Source organism: Oenanthe melanoleuca, chromosome 10, assembly GCF_029582105.1.
Source record: "Oenanthe melanoleuca isolate GR-GAL-2019-014 chromosome 10, OMel1.0, whole genome shotgun sequence".
In the NCBI taxonomy this organism is placed as follows: Eukaryota; Metazoa; Chordata; class Aves; order Passeriformes; family Muscicapidae; genus Oenanthe; species Oenanthe melanoleuca.
Genome location: NC_079344.1, coordinates 14424446 through 14444494, shown reverse-complemented (window position 1 = coordinate 14444494; position 20049 = coordinate 14424446). Strand labels below are relative to the sequence as shown.

Here is a 20049-nt window from a genome sequence, read left to right as displayed (position 1 = left end):
CCCAGCCCTGTAAAAGTCACTGTGAGAGAGCTTTGCTGACTAAGATGGAAACTTTTTCTGTTAATACAAATTGATCTCAGAACAAGCAACAACTTTGTGCAATTAATGTGTTGTGCATTTGTTGCTTGTTGTTGAGAGCCATCAGGGAAGCACGATTTAACTAAGAGTGGTAATTATCACAGATTAAAATAATGGGCTTTGATGCTTTATGTGCAAACAGCTTGCGTGGTGGCCTGGCCTCTGATCCTTAATTTCCCAAACCAAGATCTTCTTTGAAGATGCTGGGAAGTCATGTTAGAGAGAGGGAAAACCTCATCAAGAGTCAAGTCCAGATACAACTTGTAAATAGAGCAGGCTGTTTGGGTGGTATGACAATGTTATTTTTGTGTTAGTAGTGGCAGTATTTGTAGAATACACAAACTCTGTGCATGAGGAGATGGATCAGCTCCCTAAGGAGCTCCTAGCAGCAGTAAAACCTCCACACCTACCCCAGACAAATTGTGATTTTATGTTCTCAGCTCCCATGTAGGAGAGGTAAGGGCTGGAGACAAGGCCATGCTGATCTGAGACCTGCACCCACCAGCCAAACCTCATCCACTGGTCTTTTCAACAGCTCTGTAGCCATTATCCATGCGAAAGAAGAGGGATTTTATCCCATTTTCTGTCAGGTTTATTGCAGCTGGTCCTTGCTGTGTCCTGTAGCTGTGGAAAGCATTTGGAGCTAATTGTCATGTTTGTATATTCTGAATATATTTGCTGCATGTTTCAAGTGTTGCACAAGGAACTGATATATCCAGTTCACTTTTCAAACACATAAGGCCAGGTTTGTAAAGTTATTTTAAATGGCTCTGAATTTGCCTTCGTTAGCCCAGTGCTTGAGATTAACAGACTGTGCTGGAAATCTAAGGACAGAGAGTTGTTACTACTGATACTAAACTTGTAGCTTCTTTCCACTGCTGCCACTTCTCCTTTAAACCCATTATCTTAAAGGGATATAAGTATCATTTTTAGCATTTTACTCAACATTGGTGATACAAGTTTCATAAATAAACTATTCCTGGTCTCAGTCTTCAAACCTAATAGAAACGTGAATTGAACAATGCAAGACCCATTGAAGGTGTTAACCTGAAATAATTATTTTATTTTTCCCTGGATTCTTCAGAATTGCAATTCATTATATCATCCTTTTTTGTACATGATGCAACATACAAAAGGGAGTCCAAGCCATCTCCCATTCAGTTGTTCCTTCCAAGAGGAAATTCCACATCCAGTTTGCATTCAGTTAAAGAAACAAACATCTCATACACTCGTTCTGCTTTGAAATAGTTCCTCCTTGTTTGAAATCCGAGCTGTTGAATGTTCTAGCACTGGAAGCATTTTTACATTTTTGTTGTAGTTGTGCTGGTCAGAGGAACAAACACAGGTTGCTCAGTTTCCCAACACTTGCCTCAGACTCCCAGACTGTTGAAAATGTGCCTCTTGATGCTTTAGCAAGACAGTAGTTCATTCTTTCATGGTGAATTATATTTTTGCTGACAAACTTTATGTCGAGGATTACATTCCTGCAAGAACAGAGCGCGTCTTTATGTGTGTGGCTCTCTGTGCAGCTGAGAAGGACACACAGCCCAGCTCTACACCATTCCCTGCCCCAGGCTGTGCTGGAAGGAGCAGCTGCAGGACTTGCACTTGGCACTGGAGTCAGTGGAAACATGTCCCAGATTATGCAGGGAGCTGGAGGTGTTGGTGAGTTGTGGTGGTGACACAGATCTTGTGCTTGAAGGTGATAGCAGCACCAGGGGCTGCTTTTTAGCCACCCAAGGCTGCCCCCCATCCTCAGCTCTCTCCCCTTCTGCTCCAGCAGTGATGCGGCAGGAAAAGATGGCCCAGGGGAAGCCTTATTGCTCTCCACAGCCACCTCAAAGTGGGTTCTGTTGAGGTGAGGGTCAGGCTCTTCTCCCAGACAACCAGAGATAGCACAAGAGTGGTTCAGGTTGGATGTTAGGAAAATGTGCATCACTGAAAGAGTGGTTAAGCATTGGAACAGGCTCCCAGGGAAGTGCTGGAGTCACCATCCCTGGAAGTGCTCAAAAAACCAAGCAGGTGTGGCACTGAGTGCTAGGGGTTGTGGGCAAGGTGTGTTTGGTCAAAGGTTGGACTTGACATTGGAGGTCTTTCCCAACCTTAGTAATTCTTTAATTCTGTACAGGCCAAGGCTATATTTGTTCAGTTCCTTTCCTCCAGTTGTCCTTTGGACTCTTCTAAGGTATAGTTGAGGAGGCAGGGTTATATAGCAGGAGCAATTCTCCATAAGATTTTTATGGATTTTTCTTTATTTCCAGTTTTACTTAATTGTTTCTCTATTTCATATGCCTTAAATTCTGTCCTGACTAAAGTTCTGTATTTGGAACCAATAGCACAGAATGGTTCAGGGCTCCCAGTTTCATTTTTTGACTATTCTCCTTTTCACTGGTGGTGTATCAAGAAAGGTGGAATTACAAGCCAGACACACAAGCTCCATCATTAGCTCTGACTTTCACAAGGGGCATTTTCAGCTCTGTGGGTGGAAGTTTAAATATGCAACTTCTGTCTCCCAGGCAACAATTTAGCTCATTAACCTATTATATTACCTTGCCCAATGAAAAGAATTTTAGAAGAAAGACACATAGAGGCCTTGTAGCATGTTGGCTTTGCCATATTTTTTTCTTTGCAGTTACAGTAGGTGCTCTGTAAATACTAAGGCCTGTATTAATCTCAGATAACCCAGTGTAAATCCAGGGTAACTGTCTTTCATTCTTCCCTCCAACCCACTGGCCAGGGGCCAAGGATTTCACTCAGCACACTGGGTCAGGTATCAGTCTCTCTTATATGAGGGTAAACCCAGACTAATTCAGGCACTTGAGTTAATGCAGGTTTATGCTAATGCCATGCAGAGCAGGATCTGACCTGGTGGGCTCTGCAGAATCTTTGGGTCTTGGTAGCAACCATCACAGATTAGTGCTCTCAGAAGAAAGCAAATATATGACACATCAAGCTGAGTTTCTACTAGCAGAGAAAGTAGAGGAAAAATCTATTTCTACCACATCACATCTTGTATAACCACCTGGCACAACTTTCACTGGATTCAGAGATTGTACACTCCAGAAACTGGAAAGCACCAGTAAGGATAAGCTTGGCAAAGTGTAATGTTAAACAATATTCTTTTTGCCAAAGAGTGTCAATAATGATAAAGCACATCTGAAAAATCCCCCATAGCCACCTGCCCTCCCTGGGCATCCAGAGTTGCCAATTCCATTACAGAACTTGCTGAACCTGTGAAATGCTGGAGATGGGTTTTCATCCCAGGAGGACATTAACAGTAGGGAGAGAAAAAAAGAATCTAATTTCCCATAAGAAAAATACTGGCCTTGTGCCAGACATTGAGGTGCTTCACGCTGAAGATTCATCACAGTGGGTGGTAACAAGGATTTGTAATTGCAAATTAATTGTTTTGGCAGGATTACAGGAGGTCTTATTCTCTGAGAGATAAACCCCCAGCCTTGCAGTACACCAAAAAACATGTTGGGTTTTGAGGCTTTTTTTTTTTTTCCAAAAATACTCTACAATCTCCCAGTGCCAGGAAGGCATATTTTCCAAGCTCCAAATGATTGAGAACATCAACAAAATCTTCTATGTGCCTCACTTTTAATGATTAATTCATATTACATAATAAGAAGAGTAAATCAATGACAGCTGTGGTTTGAGAGGTGTATTCAGAGCTGTTATAAATATAGAAGCAAAACTGCTCTTTGTTCTAACATTCATTACAAATTCATGGCTTGACCTGACATCTGTTTATGATAAGGTATGGACAACTTGGTTATTCTTCATAAAGGTTAGAACTAAGTTCATCTTCTTCTGCCTTGGAGAAAATAACTTTTCTTGTTAGATTGAGAGAAAACTCTACAGGAGGGGTGGTAGCTTAAAGCTGCAGTGGCACGTCAGAGCTGACACACCTTCCCTGCCATGGAACAACTTTGTGATTTATGGCTGCCCACGAGCTTTCAGCAGCACTGGAAGATTGTTCCCTAACCTAAGTGCTGCCCCATGGGCTGCTCTGAGTTGTGGTTCCCTGTGGTTTGTGGCTCTAGCACACAATCACTGATGTACAAACCAGAGCCTTTCTTGCCAACAGCTAAATCTCTAAACACCCCTCTCTACAGGAGATGAGATTAAATGGCCCAAAATTGGTTTTACCAGCCAGGGACACTCTTGAATTTGAAGGGGCTGGTTCAGTAAGATGAACCCCACCCTTTTGCTCTGTGATTGTCCCCACATCTGTGGAATGTCTTTAGCTGTGGGCAGGGGTGGAAATGTTGCATAATGGCACTAAAACAAGGTCGAGCCTAGGCTTGGGCTAAGAGCCAGCCCCAGTGGATGCAGCTCTAGTTGGGAACTGGGCATGGAGAGGGAAGAGATGCTGACTGCAGTGCTGGCCTTGTTCTTCCCCTGGGCACTGTAGGCTCCAGAAACCAAGTCCTGTTTGTGCCTTCCAAACTGCTCCTTGTTTGCACAACAGATTGCACAGCTCATCTCCACTGGAGTTTCTGGGAACATTCACGTTACAAATTATTGTGAAGGTTCTGTAGTAATGGAGAATTTGTGCAAAAAGATCAGATTAATTAGAGTTTTGTTTGAAGTGGTGCATGTTCTGCCACAGTGTTATTGTCTCATATTCCAATACAGCCTCCAGTGATGCTATTAACTGGAAGAGCAACTTCTCTTTTTTGATATTTTTATTTAAAAGCCTGGTCCATTAAGTGCATTTTTTTTAATGGAGAGTTAAAGCCTTCCACCAAGACCAGTGGATTGGAAATGAAATTACATTTTACTCTTGTTTTTTAAAGTGAAAAAGAAGAAAGAGCAAAAGACAAGCCTGTTCAAGTATTGGCATTCATTTTCTCTGAGTTACTCTGAGACGTTATAGTGTCCAGGATCATGTTTTTGAAAATATGGGGAGTAGTAATTCACCATTTAAACTCTGTCATACCTGTCTGAAGAGGATTTTCCCCTTGAATACTTATAGCACAGAGTATGTACTGCTAGCAGGGACTGCTGTAATTTTGCAGTCTTTTCAATAACATTTTGAGATTTGTAATGACTACCAAGGCATTAAGGTGACCATCTCCCAGAACACCTTTAAGGAGCAATGAGTACCAGTGTGTCTGTGCAAAGAAATGAAACAGTGTTAGCCAGCATCACACATGTCAAAGCTGGGTAGCTCCATGTCCAGGAAATGCTCAGGCAGGACTGAATGAGAGATGAGCAGCCTCTTGCTGAAATTAAAAAATCCCAAAGAGTCCTTAGTTTTTAATTACTTTATTTAATAAATTGCATTGGGGGATCATTGATCATTAACTGATGAATAACTAATAATAACTAATAATGCATTCAGTGGGGTTTCAGTTCCCAGGATATTCCCTCAGGATAACACCTGGAGCAGGAGTCAGGGTGGGAATAGAGCTCATGTGAGCCCTGAGAGCCTGGCTCAGAACAAGCAGCTCACAGAGCTGTAGAGAAGGGGGGGATTCTCCAGCATCCAGCCTGAGTTCTGTGATCCCATAGCTGTCCATTACTACTGAGGCTATTTAAAATTACCTTGATTATGCTTTTGCATTAGGTGCTTTTCACCATCAGGTCCTGGTGGAATAGCTCTGGAGTATTTCCACTTTCTGCCACAGATCCAAACATGGCACAAGTGCAGTAGGTGAGACCTGCTAGAAAATGTGGGCAGCACTGTACCACCTCACAGTTCTGCTTGAGCCTGTTCTTGAACTCCAGTTTGAAACCTAGTGAGAAGCAAATTCTATCTGACTGAAATATTGGAGTAAATGGCATTTTCTCATCAGCATCCACCTGGGCTCCACTGCATGAGTACTTTAGGGGCACTGTCACTACTCAGAATATTCATGAGTTCAGCCTTTAATCTCTGAACTCTCTGTACACAATGGAACTTTTCAGAATAGCAAAGCCAAGCTTAATTATGCAGTGAGACATGCTGGATGTGCTGGTCAGGTCTTGTTCCTTGGGGTCGTGCAGTTTGAAAGTACAGCTGTAGGCAGTTTGCAAAAATTGCTTCTCTTTTCCTGCTAAGATACTGTCACATCAGCCACGAGAATTTGCTGCCATAATTTATTGTTTCTTCCCATACTGAGTCAGAAGGGTATGCATTTTTTTTCTTCTTGGTTAAATTAAACAAATCAGTCATTTCACAAAAGTTTCCAAATGAAAGATTGTTGTAAGCAAGACCAGATATGTTCTTTTACAGATCTGAGGTTCAAAAAGAAGGGAAAAAAAATAAATAAAAGAAAAGAAAAGAACAAGGAAGCTTGAAAAACAGCTTACAGTTTGCTTTGGGCTAATTAGATCTTATCAGTGAAAAGACAGATATTTCTTTCTTTAGCATGATGCCATGGTGAAAGTTGACCTGGTGTTTATGAAAGCATATTGCACACTGCTTTTCAGCTAGAACTATGGGGTTTAAATTAGTGATCCTCATAAAAAGCCTGATGTGAAGGTGTGTGGAGCACTGGCTTTCAGAGCACACATGTGTGTGCTATTAAGGTCCCGGGAAGGGAGCAATTACAGGACCGTTGTCATTCATCTCAGATGCTGTGTTAGAATGTTTTTAATAGGAACTTGTCTTGCTTTCTTTCTGACTTTCATAGAGGCAAGAAATAAGACCCCCGAGGGGAAAAACACTCTACCCTAACGCCTTGAATACTTGAACTCTGAAGTCAGTAAAGCATGACTCTATCTCTCAATATTGGAGCTTTAACCATGGTGTTATCTTTGGCTTCACACCTACCAGCAAACTGGGGACAAACCAGTATCTTTAAACATTAGATGGCTGCAGACTGATGAATAAAGAGAAAACCCCATCTTGCCTGCAGCTTAGTTATGACAGTCATTTAGAGCTGGATCTCCCTCTGACAGATCAGCCCTCTCCATGCTGGAGCGTGCTCAGGATTGGTTGGAGGGATGCTGTGACCTCCTGCTTCTGCTGGGAAAAGTCTCTTAAAAAAAAAAAATTACATCTAGCAGGTTAGAAAAGTGACATTTCTGAAGGTGTCCTGGGGTTGGAAGTGTATCCCAGCCTCGCAGGAGCCCTCAGCAATGATCCAGTATCCCATTCAGTCCTGAGCCTGTCTCGGTGCTGGTAAATCTGTACCTTTTCTGCCCCCATTAAGGGATTCTTTGGACTCTGCTGTGCGGCCCAATAGCAGCCCTGCCCTGGCTTAAGCCATTCTCATTCCCCTCTTTCTCTGACTATCTTTTGTAAACCAGGAGTTGATGAAGGCCCTGACAGATCTCGGCACTTTCTGTAAATTTGTTCTATTTTAATACCTAATATTCTCCTGAGGCATTTGCTTTCAAAGCAATTAGACATCTGTCAGCACCTTTGCTAGATTTCAAGCTTTCATATCAGTATCCTAAGGTGGAAATAGCATTCCAGTTGAAAAATCATAGCTTGCTCCTAAGGTTAGAGTTTTTCAGTGAGTAAATCTTCTTTAAGCTGTTGAATGCAGCTGCTGCCTTGACAATTTGTGAGTTTATTTCCTTCTGGATATCCCCACTGGCTTGCATGTTACTGCCAAAGAATGTGGATGGAGGCATTTTTGTCTTGCTTTTGCCTTCCTAAGCAGTGTTTGAACTGGGAGTTACAGGGGCTCTCATTAGCTTCACTTTTTGTAGCTGTTTATTAACCACCTGTATTTTACAGTGCTGAGCAACTCTTTGATCTTTGCATGGGGGTGGATTTCCAGCTTACAGTGCTGGTATTGTCAGTTTAGAGCATTATGGTTAAATTCTGTGCATTTTGCCCATGCATTTTTGTGACAGTGACACCACTGGCAGTGCCTGGTGGAAGGGAAAATCCACTTCTTTCTTTGGCACCAGCATCTCTGCTCAACTCCTTCTCCCAGCCCCAGCTTCCCAGAGGAGGCAGATTGCTGGTGGCTCTTCTCTGGTGAATCCAGCCCTGAAAACTGTTCTGTGGATACAATCCCTTGCTCCACAAACATTTGGGAACAGAGAGTCCATAGCAGTGCATTTAGCTATCCAGAGAAGGAGAAAAGGCATTTATGAGAATTTGCTGTGCAGTTGGAGTTGGATTTTTATGCTTTTTTTTAATGATGTTCTCTTCTCGTAGTGCAGCATGAGTAACAATTCCCCCTTTGTATGTATTTCATATCTATTCCTATTTCCTATTGAAATTCCTAGGAAAGAAACTATCCAAGTACTGAGTTGAAAATTTTGTCTTAAAATAAGCCAGATGTCCAACCTTCCTTTAGCTGCCAAGCCCTAAAGAGTTCAAGAAAGATGTTAAAATCTGTCTTGCTGGCTGTGAAAAACTAATTGCATAGCATAGGTGATGATCCCAGTCTCCCAGGAGAAGGAATAAAACTGCTTCAGGCTAAAGCTCTGCTGTTATTTGTCTGAGGATTGAAGTTGGCAGTGTCTGTGGAAAAAAGTTTCATTGCTTGCCCTCCTTGCTGGTTAACAAATGCAGGGACAGGAACACAGACAAAGGTAGGTGAGTGTTTGTGTGTTGGTATCTGAAAACCTAATTCACCTTAGGAAAAAAAATGCTGGTTTTGTCCTCTTTTCTTTTCTTTCTCCCCGTGTCCCCCCTGTTAAGACACAGGGAGTGCTTAAAAGCCAGAGACAGAGGTTTCAGACTCACAATCATGTGAAGGAAGCCCATGGGCTGAGTTATTTAATGTCTGTGTGATATCAGCAATTCTGTTCACAAAATGGATGTACAATTCCCCTCCCAAAGCAAAGAGTTTGGGGAGGATTAAGATTAGTAAAGCACTGTGAAGACTAAAAGTGCCACTGAAATCCTGAGGATTAAAGGTTGCATTTGACTGGTGAAGTGGAAGGGCCTAATAGTTGCATTTATCAGGATGAAAATAGTTCGCTTTAAATCCAGTGGCCATGCCTGACTGGCTTCCAGGCTGTTGAAAGTCACTGAGGACACCCAGTGCTGGGGAAGAGCTGAGGGACACACAAAACTAATGTAATGCCCAGATCTCACTGCATAAATTCAGATTGTGAAGGGGATTTAAATCAGGGACTTTAATTCCTGGTTTTTGGAAGAGCTCACTGTAGGGCAGAAGGGTTCATTCAGCATAATCCTAAATACTATAGCCATTGCTGAGATATTATTTGACAGTGACCAAATTTTTATGTAAATCTGAGTGTAAAAATATCTGTCATAAGCAGGTGTGTTGAACCTAAATTGAAACAAGAAGATTATAAAGGAAAAGAAAAAACAAATAGCAGGGGTTTCTTGTGATACTTCCAGACCAAAATGATCACAGCTTTGCTGTATTCACCCCCTTGGATGTAGAGGTGGAGCCTGTGTGCATCTACATGGTCTGCCCTTGGATCTGGTCTCACAAGCATCCACACTGCACACACAGTATTTGTGCCTGGACTTCAGTCCAGCCTCAGTGGTGCCCATCTTCTGAACCTCTGCAATGTTTGGCTTCTCTCTTTTGAGAATAACCTCTATGAGGTGATGGTATTTTTCAGGGAGAAAGCTCCTATGCCCTGATATGGTGAGAAACAGCAGAGGACAGAAAACATGAGCTTTTTTTACATCATTCTATTGATACCTCCTGGGCTTTCCCTCACCTCCTCCTCTCCCCCATTGTTTGCTGTGTGTGGCTTTAGCAGAAACAGGAATCTTACCCAAGTCTTGCAAGCCATTGTTTCTTTATGTTAAATACAAGGTTCTTTTATTGACTCCAGCTGCTGCACCTCCCTGTGTTCACTGTATTTGCTTTATTAAAATTGAACAGCGTGCAAGTAGGACATTGTAAATCACGAGTGACTGGGCCAGAGGAAGAGGGAGGGAGAGGGAGGGACTCTGACTGTATGACAACAAAGAGAGCATATGAACAGGCTGGGCCTCCTGGCTAATAGCGGCCAGAACTCATGAGTACAATTTGCAATTGCTCTCAGGAGGACAGGCAAGTGCCAGACAGTTAGCAGGGAGAGATGGGAGTGAGTGCTGGAATACCTGATGTGTTCTCTCCAGAACAGAGCTTTTCAGAGGTCTGGGCACACAGGAGCTGCCAGCCTCTGCTCTAATCCTGAGATTTATCTTATGTCAGTGCCTGACCTGCTGTGGACATCCTGTCTGTGGAAGAAGTTCTTGTTAGACCATCCAAGTCTTGGAGAGGGCATTTAAACCAAGTACCACCAGATCCCTCACAGAGAGGGAGGTGGAAACTGCTGGTCCATAGTTAAGCATTACACATTTTTCAGCTTTGCCTCTTCATGACTGGTGGGGGGAATTGCATTTTTTTCTGCTTGAACCCCGTGGGCATCCACAGGGGACAGTCAGAGTAGGTGAACTCAGGGCAGAAAGACGAGAGTGCCAGGAGAGTTCCTGTGCTCACAGCACTCCCTGAAGGTGCAGAACCATCGTGGACAACACAGCAGCCACACGGAGGGTCCCTGGCTGCCAGGATGAGCCCTCAGCAGCGCAGTGGCTGCAGCCTCTGCTCTGGCAGGGGTTTGGCGGTGCATGTGACGGGAAGGAGCCCGTGTGCTCAGTGTGCTCTCTCCCGCAGTGCTCCTCGACGTGCGGCAAGGGGCTGCAGTCGCGCGTGGTGCAGTGCATGCACAGAGTGACCGGGCGCCACGGCAGCGAGTGCCCGGCCCTGGCCAAGCCCGCCGCATACAGGCAGTGCCACCAGGAGGTCTGCAACGACAGGATCAACGTCAACACCATCACCTCACCCAGGCTCGGTGAGTCGGGGCCTGGGGGGCGTGCCAGCTGCCCAGTGAGGGATCGCCTGGGGCCAGAAACTCAGAGAGGCTCAGGCAGACTCCAGACTAAAGGTCTGGTGTGGGTAGGTGCTGTCTGACCCCTGCCTCAGGCTGTGCCCAGCTGCAGTGCTTGGCAGAGGATGGAGCTGAGAGAGCAGCTTAGCACACAAATGGTGTGATTGATTGGCTGACTGATTGATTGATTGATTGATTGATGGATCACAGAGGTGGGGGAGCTGGCAGGTGCACCTTGCTCAAACCTTTCCACACGCTGCCTGTGCTGCAGTGAGTGTCAAGTAGGATCATTAATTCATTGTGCCCCAAGAAAATGCATGACCTTGACAGGTGGTTTGATGGATTGATTTGCCCAGGGGGGCAAGAGAGCATCCAGCCTCTTCTGTAAACCCTGTGATTTTCTGTCACTGTCCTCCTCCTCACCCTCCCTGCATTCCTTGTGTCCCTGGCTGAGATGGGAATATGGTGATAACTATCTGTTTCCTGAAACACCTTAACACTGTATTTAAAATATGCTACTAGTCAAGAATGCCTCTGTTAATACAAATTCATGATTTTCCACATTGTATTTCCTTGGTTTATAAGGGGATACAAATATAAATATACTAAAAATGTGTTTTTCTGAACTTCAGCCCTGTGTGTTCCCCTACAGCTCCAGAGCCAAGTTGGTTTCTTTACATTTCACACATCATCACCAGTAAGATGAAGCTAAATTAAGGCATCAGCTACACTGACACAGCCTCATGGGTGCCTCCTGTCCCCTTTTGGTACAAGAGGCTGGGTTGTAAACAAGAAGAGGTTACCAGAAAGAACAGCCTCCTCTGTCACAGCTGAGCTGATCTTACAGACTAAGAAACCTCTAACACACATGGAAACACAAGGCTGCTAAATAATAGAAAATAGTGCTGTCTAACAGTGCTGTCCAGTATTAAATAACATTTAAACTAGAACTGGACTTGAAGCTTCTGAACTGAAATTTGTTCCCTGAAAGTTTACCAGATGTTTTAAGAGAAAAGGAGACTTCCATTCTTGCAAATGCTCTCATGCTGAGGGTCCTTTGGTATGAGAGTACTTCCCAGATATTTTAGCACTAAGAGCATAGCAAAAGAAAAACATTTCATTTGAGAAGTAAGCCCTTGATACACTGATGAGACAAGATATCCATTCTAATTCACGTTTTAGGACAAAGCAATAAAATGCTCATGTGTTTAGAAAACTGAGGAGGCTCAAGTCCCTGCTGAAAGTAATCTGCAAGCAATTTGGGATGCTTTTGTTTCTAAACCATGCTTGGAATCACCAGGGCCAGAAATAATGATATTTGATATTAGTGGAAAGACATATCATTGAGTGTTTTGCTCTTTTTGCTTATAAACAATTCTAATTGGATTGTCTTTAAACAGAATTTTCTGTTTTCTTCAGTGGGAGTATCAGGAAAAAACAAAGGAAAACAAAGAAAAGAAAAAAAAAGAGAGAAAAATTCCAGTAGTCTACAGACTCCATGCTACCTTGTCCCTACTTTGAATGGCTTTTTGTCTTGGATAACATTTCCAAAAATATCTAAGTGTGGAGTTCATCTCACCTGACTTTTATGTCTGTGTCCAGTGTCTCTCATTGACGACACATTCAGAGGGATTGATTCTGTCGCTTCTTTTCTGTCTTCCTTCACAACCTGTGAGAGACATTGGACCTTTGAAATATTAGTCCTTGTCTTGTTTGTGTCTTAGTTTCTATTATGTGAATTCTCCCATCTGCTGAGGTCTGTCTCAGGTGTTCTTGCCTGGTGATTTATTCATCTCCATCCCATTGACTGCGGTCTGGAGTTCAAGGCCTTAAATCTGGGCTGCATCTTTGGATGTTTTGTTCATTCAGGCCTGTTTGCCTCTGAGACAAAGCAGGTGTAACATGAGGAGGTTTGCACTCCCCATTCATGTCCAGGAAAGGAAGGAAACACTTCCAAGAGCCTGATAATTTGGTAGAGAGAACATCCCCTGCTCTCCAGTGCCAGCAGCAAGCGTGGCCCTCGCTCCCCTCAGCTGCAGGGCTTTGGTCACACCTGCAGTGCTGTTCCCTGGCTAATCTGGCAGTTTCTCCTTTCTTGTCTCCTCCTAAGCTGCCCTCACCTACAAGTGCACGGGGGACCAGTGGACAGTGTACTGCAGGGTGATCCGGGAGAAGAACCTGTGCCAGGACATGCGGTGGTACCAGCGCTGCTGCCAGACCTGCAGAGACTTTTATGCAAACAAGATGCAGCAGAAGAGTTAATGAACCTGTGCCACTCCTTAGAGTCTTCCAGCTGTTTGTATGGAAATCACAGACTAGTAGGTCTGAGTACTGGAACTTCATGAGTTGCTACGGCGTGGTGGATCCCAAAGCACACCTAATGAGACTTGAAACTAATCCTACAGACTGGATACCAAAGTCATCTGCTCATCCACCTTAAAAAAAACACACAGAAAGGGTCATCTCAAGGAGCCAATCATTTCTGAATATTTTGATATCCTCACATTTTTCATTAATGCTTTTTTAATATATTAAATCACCAGCCACTGGATGGCTTGCTACCATTAAAGAAAAGGACAAGAGTTGCAAAGTGATTACATTGGATAAGGTTATGGGTACCTCCATGGAGGAAGGCCTCTGGCAAAATAATTAAGCAAAAGCAGAGACATTACTTAATCTTTTAATCTTGGCTTTTACTGTTGTCTTCAATTCCCAGCAGTTATCCCACTGCAGAGTGGGCTTGGAGGGACATGCATAAATGAAAGGCTTAGTTTAGAGAGAGGATTTTCTGTAAAACCTTGTGAAAACTGATAGCAGAAGATGGACATCTCTGAATTTCCTCCAGAAAACTCAGTATAATAATATCCAACATTCTAAGTCATATTTTTAGACCCACTAATAAGGAGTGCTTTTCCTTCTAATTTTAAAAAACAATCCTCTATCTTTTCCCCAGAATAATAGAGTTTCTTTTATGAAACTTAATTTTTCTCTGAGCTTAATGAAATGGAAGCTTATTAACAGCCGTAGATAGTTACTTTAAAACAAGCAAAACCATTTACATGAGATGGGAGAAGCCAGAAATCATTTCATCTAGTAGAGCTCAGTGAGGGATTGCTTGGCCTAAACTCTCTCCAATTTTTAGAAGTCAATCAGATAATGAGATTGTTGGTTCTTATAAGAGGACTGTGAAACTAGATAGGGTTGGAACAGAAACAGGATTTGGAATAATCCTTATGAAAAGGATATAGTGGGGAGCAGAACAGGTGTTTCCTATCTCTGGGCTCTTTTATACAGCTGAGGTTATGCAGCTTTTGGAATAACCAGAAGTAGCCATGGATGCAAGACATTGGAAGTGTAACCTGGAACTTGTGGGAAGCCAGAGAGCTCAGACTTCCATTGCTGGGAATTTCCTCGCTGTCTTTGAATGCTCCCTGTGTCACTTCTGTGGTGCTGTCAGGTTTGGTGCTGTCAGAGCACTTACAGGTGCTTCACACATAATACTCTGCCATGTCTCTGCACTTTAAACCAGACTCCTCTCTGTGATGTGAGACTTGAAACAGGAGCTCTGCCCAGGGCAGGGCTTGTCCCCTCTGTTGTCACACACATCAGTGTCCCTATCACATCTTGTATCATTTCTCTTGCCAGGGCCCAAGGCCATGGTTGAGTTTCAGCCCCCTCCTCGTGACAGGAACAGAGCCCTTTGGATAATTGCAGCTTTGTACTCGCTCTGGAACAGTGAGTGACTCTTTGACTCCTTGGAGCTGAGCACAGAACCAAGCCCAGCTACTCCCCACCCCCTGGACCAGGCTGGCTTGCAGCTCACACCTGGCCTCAGGTTGTCTTTGTTGCTGTTGTCTCTTTTTGTCAATGCAAGGAAGGATAAAGACTCTTAGTACCTATGTCTTTAAAGCAATTTTTGCTTAATACAATTCTTTCCATGTCCAGGACCTCACTGGAATAACCTGTTAGAATTTTATTATGGGCTAAATTTTTCTAGCACAGGGAGATGATGTTCATCAACAGACTAACCCTGTGTGGGCTTCACATTTACATCTGTGCTTGTTAGTGCAAATGAGTGCATGTGCACAGGGCTGGCCTGATGCACAAGGGCACATTTGCACACCTTTTTTCCTCAAGTGCCTGTCTCAAACAGATCTGCTTTCCAATGCCTCAGATGATTTTCTCTATAAGGGAAATGATTCCAGCTTGGTTTTTTTTTTTTTTTTTGTACTGGATTTTTTCGGGCAATTTGTAATCAGGATTACACCTCCTTTTTCTGTTATTCCAACCCTGTTGCCCAGCCCAGAGGTTGTGTAAGTACATAGCAAGTAATCAAGGGAGAGTTGCTGGCAGGGGTGACAGGGAAGATTCAGACAATACCAGATGATAATCAATTTGGCAAATTACCATGTAGAAGAACTGCTAATGAGAAAGTTCCAGGAGACCAGACCGACCCCAGAGGACCTAACTTATGTTCCTAATTCTCAGTGGTGTTTCCCCCTTAGCCTGCAGTGACACTGGGACTATCCTTGCTGCCTTCCTGTCCCCATAGCCACCCCTGAGTCCCCTGACACCTCTCACTCCGTTTGGAATTTGCTGTTTTTCTTCTCATGGGCAACATTTTCTCTGTTACTTTGGCAGAATTGTGTGAATTATCTTTGCTGGCAATCAAAGGTGCTTCTCCACAGCAGGGAACATTTTCCTTCTGGTGCTGATCTGTGACCCTCTCTAGGCAAAAGGTAGGACATAGGAGAGGAAGGATTTTAGATTTTGTATTTTTCAGTAATAATTCACTACTGGCCACAGTCCAGAACAAGGTGCTAGGCTGGTTAGGCCTGTGGCCTGACCCAATCTGATGGGTTCTGGACCCAAAGGACATTTGGGTCCAAGTTCTGGGTCCAGCCTAAGGAAACAGGAATTTACAAGGATTTTTTTTCAACTGTATGAGCACTGAGAAAAAACCACCTCACTCACTCTCACAGCTCACAGATTAGCATGCATCAACCTTTTATTTTTTTATTATCAAACACCCCCCAACATTAAGAACTGATGGCACAACACAGCTCTATTTTATTCAGTTCTCTTACTTCACATGGTGACAATCATCCCATCACATAACAGCCAGAAAAATACTAATAACAGAAAAAAAATTTAATTCTGTTCAATATTCCTGCACTTCTGTTTTTTATCACTTTATAGGAGCTTTACAGTGAAGTCACAGCTATGCTCTGCCCTCAGTTCCCACATTCTGGTGAAAAGCTGTTTGTTTCAGTGTATCTATGACAATACTTTTCTTAGTTGTTCATAAGAGATTGATGCTGTTTTGATTACAGTGGTGGTATTTCCATATTGTAAACAATACTCTGTACTGTTACTAAAGTACTGTACATTTCTAGTTGCACAATTGTGTTATTGAGTGTAGATTCTCACTATCTCATGTATGGTGCTATTTTTTGTCGGTGGAAAAGAACCTTAGCAGTCGATTATTGCTTGATATTTTATTATAATACAGGGATATATTCTCCATGGCAATAATATCATTTAAGTTTTCTCATTACAGAGTGAAATGTATATATTTTTCCATTAGCTAATTTGCATATGTACTGTATCCATGGTAATTTTCTTTTTGGTGCTGGTTATAAATAGAAAAAGATAAAAAACAGTCCAACTGAATGGAACCAGTTGTAAATGAAAGCCAAAAAAAAAAAAAAAAGAAAAGAGGTTCATTCCATTTTGAACAAATTGAATATGTTGAATAATAAATTTATTTTTTCCATAACAACTTTAATAAGGTTTCTGAACTTGAAACATTAATGCAAAGCAAACCCAACAGCATGTAAATTAAGAGAAAGGAGTGAAGCTGTAAGTGGTACATTATGCATCTTTGTAATACTGGACTGAGACTGGGATTTGGTTAAATCCAAGCCAACTGTTTAATTGCTGTGGTCAGTGTAAAAGGTCATTTGGCAGTAAAATTCTGGCACCTCAGAGTTCTCAGTGTGCTAACAAAATAAGAAATGATGAGTCTTGTCCTGGCCAGGTTGCAAAACAAAGCACGGGGATGTTAACACCTGAATGGTGCCTTGCCAGGTCTGTGGTCAGTGACACAACAGTAGAAAATTCCTGTCCGGGAGGGGCATGCCAGACTCTGTTTGGGATATCTGTGTGTGCCTGGGCAGGCTGTGGGGAGGGGGCAGCTTCTGCTTGGGGAGAGGGATGTTCTGAGAGTGCTTTTGGGGAAGGTTGTTCTTGCTGTGCCTGTGGAGCTCCACAGGCACCCCCTGACAATGAACAATTCTGAGCATGTGGAAATTTATATTGGAGCAAAACCATGCCATCCATTGGGAAGGTATCTGCATAACCTAGCTGCACTCTCCCCTGGTGTGAAATAAATGGAATTACTTCAGTGACACGTGTTTTGGATGTCTTTGTTGTAGTCACTAGCCAGAATCTTTGTACTGGTTAGCTCCCCCCAGCATGGTGAAGGTTGTTTTTGCAGTCAGATACACCTGCAGGATCCTCGCCCAGCCTGTCTTACAAAGATGCCGTCCTCTGTGTCTCACTCCAGCTCAATTCTTGTTAAAAGGGCACCTGGAGGTGGGAGCAGCATCTTTCTAAGCAGCCTTAAAAACCCAGGAATATGGTGGAATGATGGATTTGGCAGTGCTGGGTTGGACTTGATCATCTTAAAGGTCTTTTCCAACCCAAATGATTGTATGATTTTATAACAAACCAAAGCCTTCCTCCCACTATGATTTCCAGAAATGGAGTTTATACTTTAAAACCAGAGCTAATTTACTGATCTCACACCAGATTCATGGCACAACATTGATGGGCTTCCCAGTTTTCGAGGCAGCCTTGGGAGACACCAGCCCAGCTGCCACCATTCACAGCAGCAGCACTGCAGAAACCCCATCCAAGTGGTGCAGTACATTAACACATCATCGTGTTTGTGCCTTGCCTGCAGTCAACATCTGATTGCAATTGTTGACCTGTTTGAACAATAAAACCTAGCTCTAAGCCTGGGGAAGCCAGAGGGCTTTGCATTAAGCAGGGGTATGGCAGTGGTTGGGAGGGGTGTAAGGAATGCTGTCATACATTTGGCTTGAAATGTTCCTGGTATGTGCCAATATCTCTCCTATAAATCCTGTAGGATTATATACTTACTTTGCCTATTTTGCATGTATCTGTGTGCTGTTTTTCTCTTTTTCCTAATCCCCATTTCTAACCAAGTCATTGCCCTTCCCTGCGAGCTCAGTTGGGTTTTTTTAATTTAAGACATCTCAGCCAAGGTCACTAAAGGCAGGTGGGGTCAGATGACTCTGGTGCTTTGGCACAGGAGGAAAGTAAAATCCCTCCTCCCCTCCTTGGAGGTCACTTCTGCCTCCTCCAACTCCACCTGCTCCCTTCACTTTCCTGATGTCCATGGCAGCCTCAGCTGTCTCTTGCAGCAAGCTGGCTGCACCCTGCTTGCTCTGGAAGGAATTTTCTTTCCAAAATGTGGAGCACTTTATCCCCACATCAGCCCCGTGCTCACTGACTACCACTGCTGAGGACTCTGCTCTCTGGTAGAGTGAAAAACCAAATGTTCCTTTGTGCTTTCTCCAGCACCATGTGGAGCATTTCCATGGGGAAAGGGATGTTTTCTTTGTTTTGGAGAGTGTCAGTGCCAGCACCAGTGTGCTGTGGAGGATCTGTGCCAGATGTGCTCTCATTCCATGCACTCACACTTCTGATGGTCTAAGGAGGAATAGAATGGGATGCTGCTCTCCATGTGGCCTGGAATGGAGGAAAACACTCATTTTTCACCAGGAGAGCACTGGTAGCTCACCAGTCTGCAGGTCTGGCTCACCCCACAAACCAGCAGCTGCTGAAGGATCACTGACAGCTTTCTGTAAGGTCACTGAACACTGCAGCATCACTGGAGCCTCCCTGGAGCCAGGGAGTGAAAGTACTCGGACTGCTGAGAGATCAGTGAGAAAGAGGAATCCTCTAACAGAGTCTTTCATCCTGCACCAAGATCAGTGCAGCCTGTCCAGCAAAATCAGACTAGCCATTCTTGGGTTGGACTTTATTCATTTTCTTAGGAAAGACATTATTTGAACGTTTTTCAGCTTCCATTTCTTTCCCCAGCTCCGTAATTTTCTCCTTGATTTTGTCTCTGATGACAAAAGGACCCAACCAGACTGCAGCTTTGTTTGGCACCAAACATCCCTCCTGAGATGATCACACAAGAAGTCTTTTATCACTCTGGGGGCTCTGAGCCTGAGCTGTCTTTGCTGGAAGTGGCTGGGACTGTAACCCCAGGCTGTGGTGGGATGAGAGTCAAGCTCAGACTGTCAGCAAGGGGACCTGCAGCAATTCCCTGCCAGGACACATCAGAACTCCTGAGCCTGCTTCCTCCAGTGCTGCTCTCATTAAGGAAAAGGTATGAAATCCACTTCTAGATTGAATTTAAAAATTAGATGTTGTTTAGAATATAAATCCTGTCCAGAATAATGATCTGATTCCTTCGAAAATCACTATAAATTGAACCTCCCTTGCTCCCCACTGCTTAGTAACAACATTTGGTTTTCTCACAGAGCTGGTGCCACCTGTTCTGCGCTGGCTTCAGCACTGTCAGCTCTGTTCCATGCCCAGGTTTGTGTTGAGGAAGAAGGGCCCTGCTGGAATACTGGGATTCTGCTCTCCTCGGGCATCGTCACCCTGGAGCTGCTCTTGCTCGTGGCTCCTTCTCCCATCACATCACTGGCCAGCAATGCCTTGAGGAGGGGACAGTGACACTGAGCCCAAGAAATGCTGTCAGCCACATTTCCCAGAGGGTAAGGAGGGTTCCATTTCTTTTATTTCTTCCTAACCATGTTCTGCTGAAGAAACAGTTTTAAAGGGCAAAAAGAAAACCCACATTATTGTGTAAGCAAGATGGAAAAGAGCTTTCTGTGGGTTCCCAGGTATTCATGTGCCATTCTCCCTGCAACATCAGCTCTCTGCCTGTGGCTGCCTGAGTGTTCAGCACGGGTGGTTTTGCAGCAGCTGTGTGCACAGTACCTTCCGTCACAGGCCCTGTTCCCTGGCTGTCCCCATGGCTCAGTTTATTTGTGTGCAAGGCAACTGAGAGGTTATCTAGGCTTCCCATCAGCTGTACAAACTCACAGCAGCACCAGCTGTGTGTGTGTCCCTTTCTGAGAATTACCGTTTGGGGCTCTTGGGCAG

The 20049-nt window shown here is 43.8% G+C and overlaps 1 protein-coding gene across 1 annotated transcript in view; it reads left to right on the top strand.

Moving 5' to 3' along the window:
• Positions 1-17224, top strand: part of ADAMTS17 (ADAM metallopeptidase with thrombospondin type 1 motif 17) — a 155731-nt gene extending 138507 nt beyond the window's left edge. Inside the window, exons 22-23 of the mRNA XM_056500189.1 lie at positions 10623-10800; positions 12947-17224. Coding sequence (XP_056356164.1) covers positions 10623-10800; positions 12947-13098 — 330 coding nt within the window. The 3' untranslated portion in view covers positions 13099-17224. The remainder of the gene's footprint in view (positions 1-10622; positions 10801-12946) is intronic.
• Positions 17225-20049: the final 2825 nt, after the last annotated feature.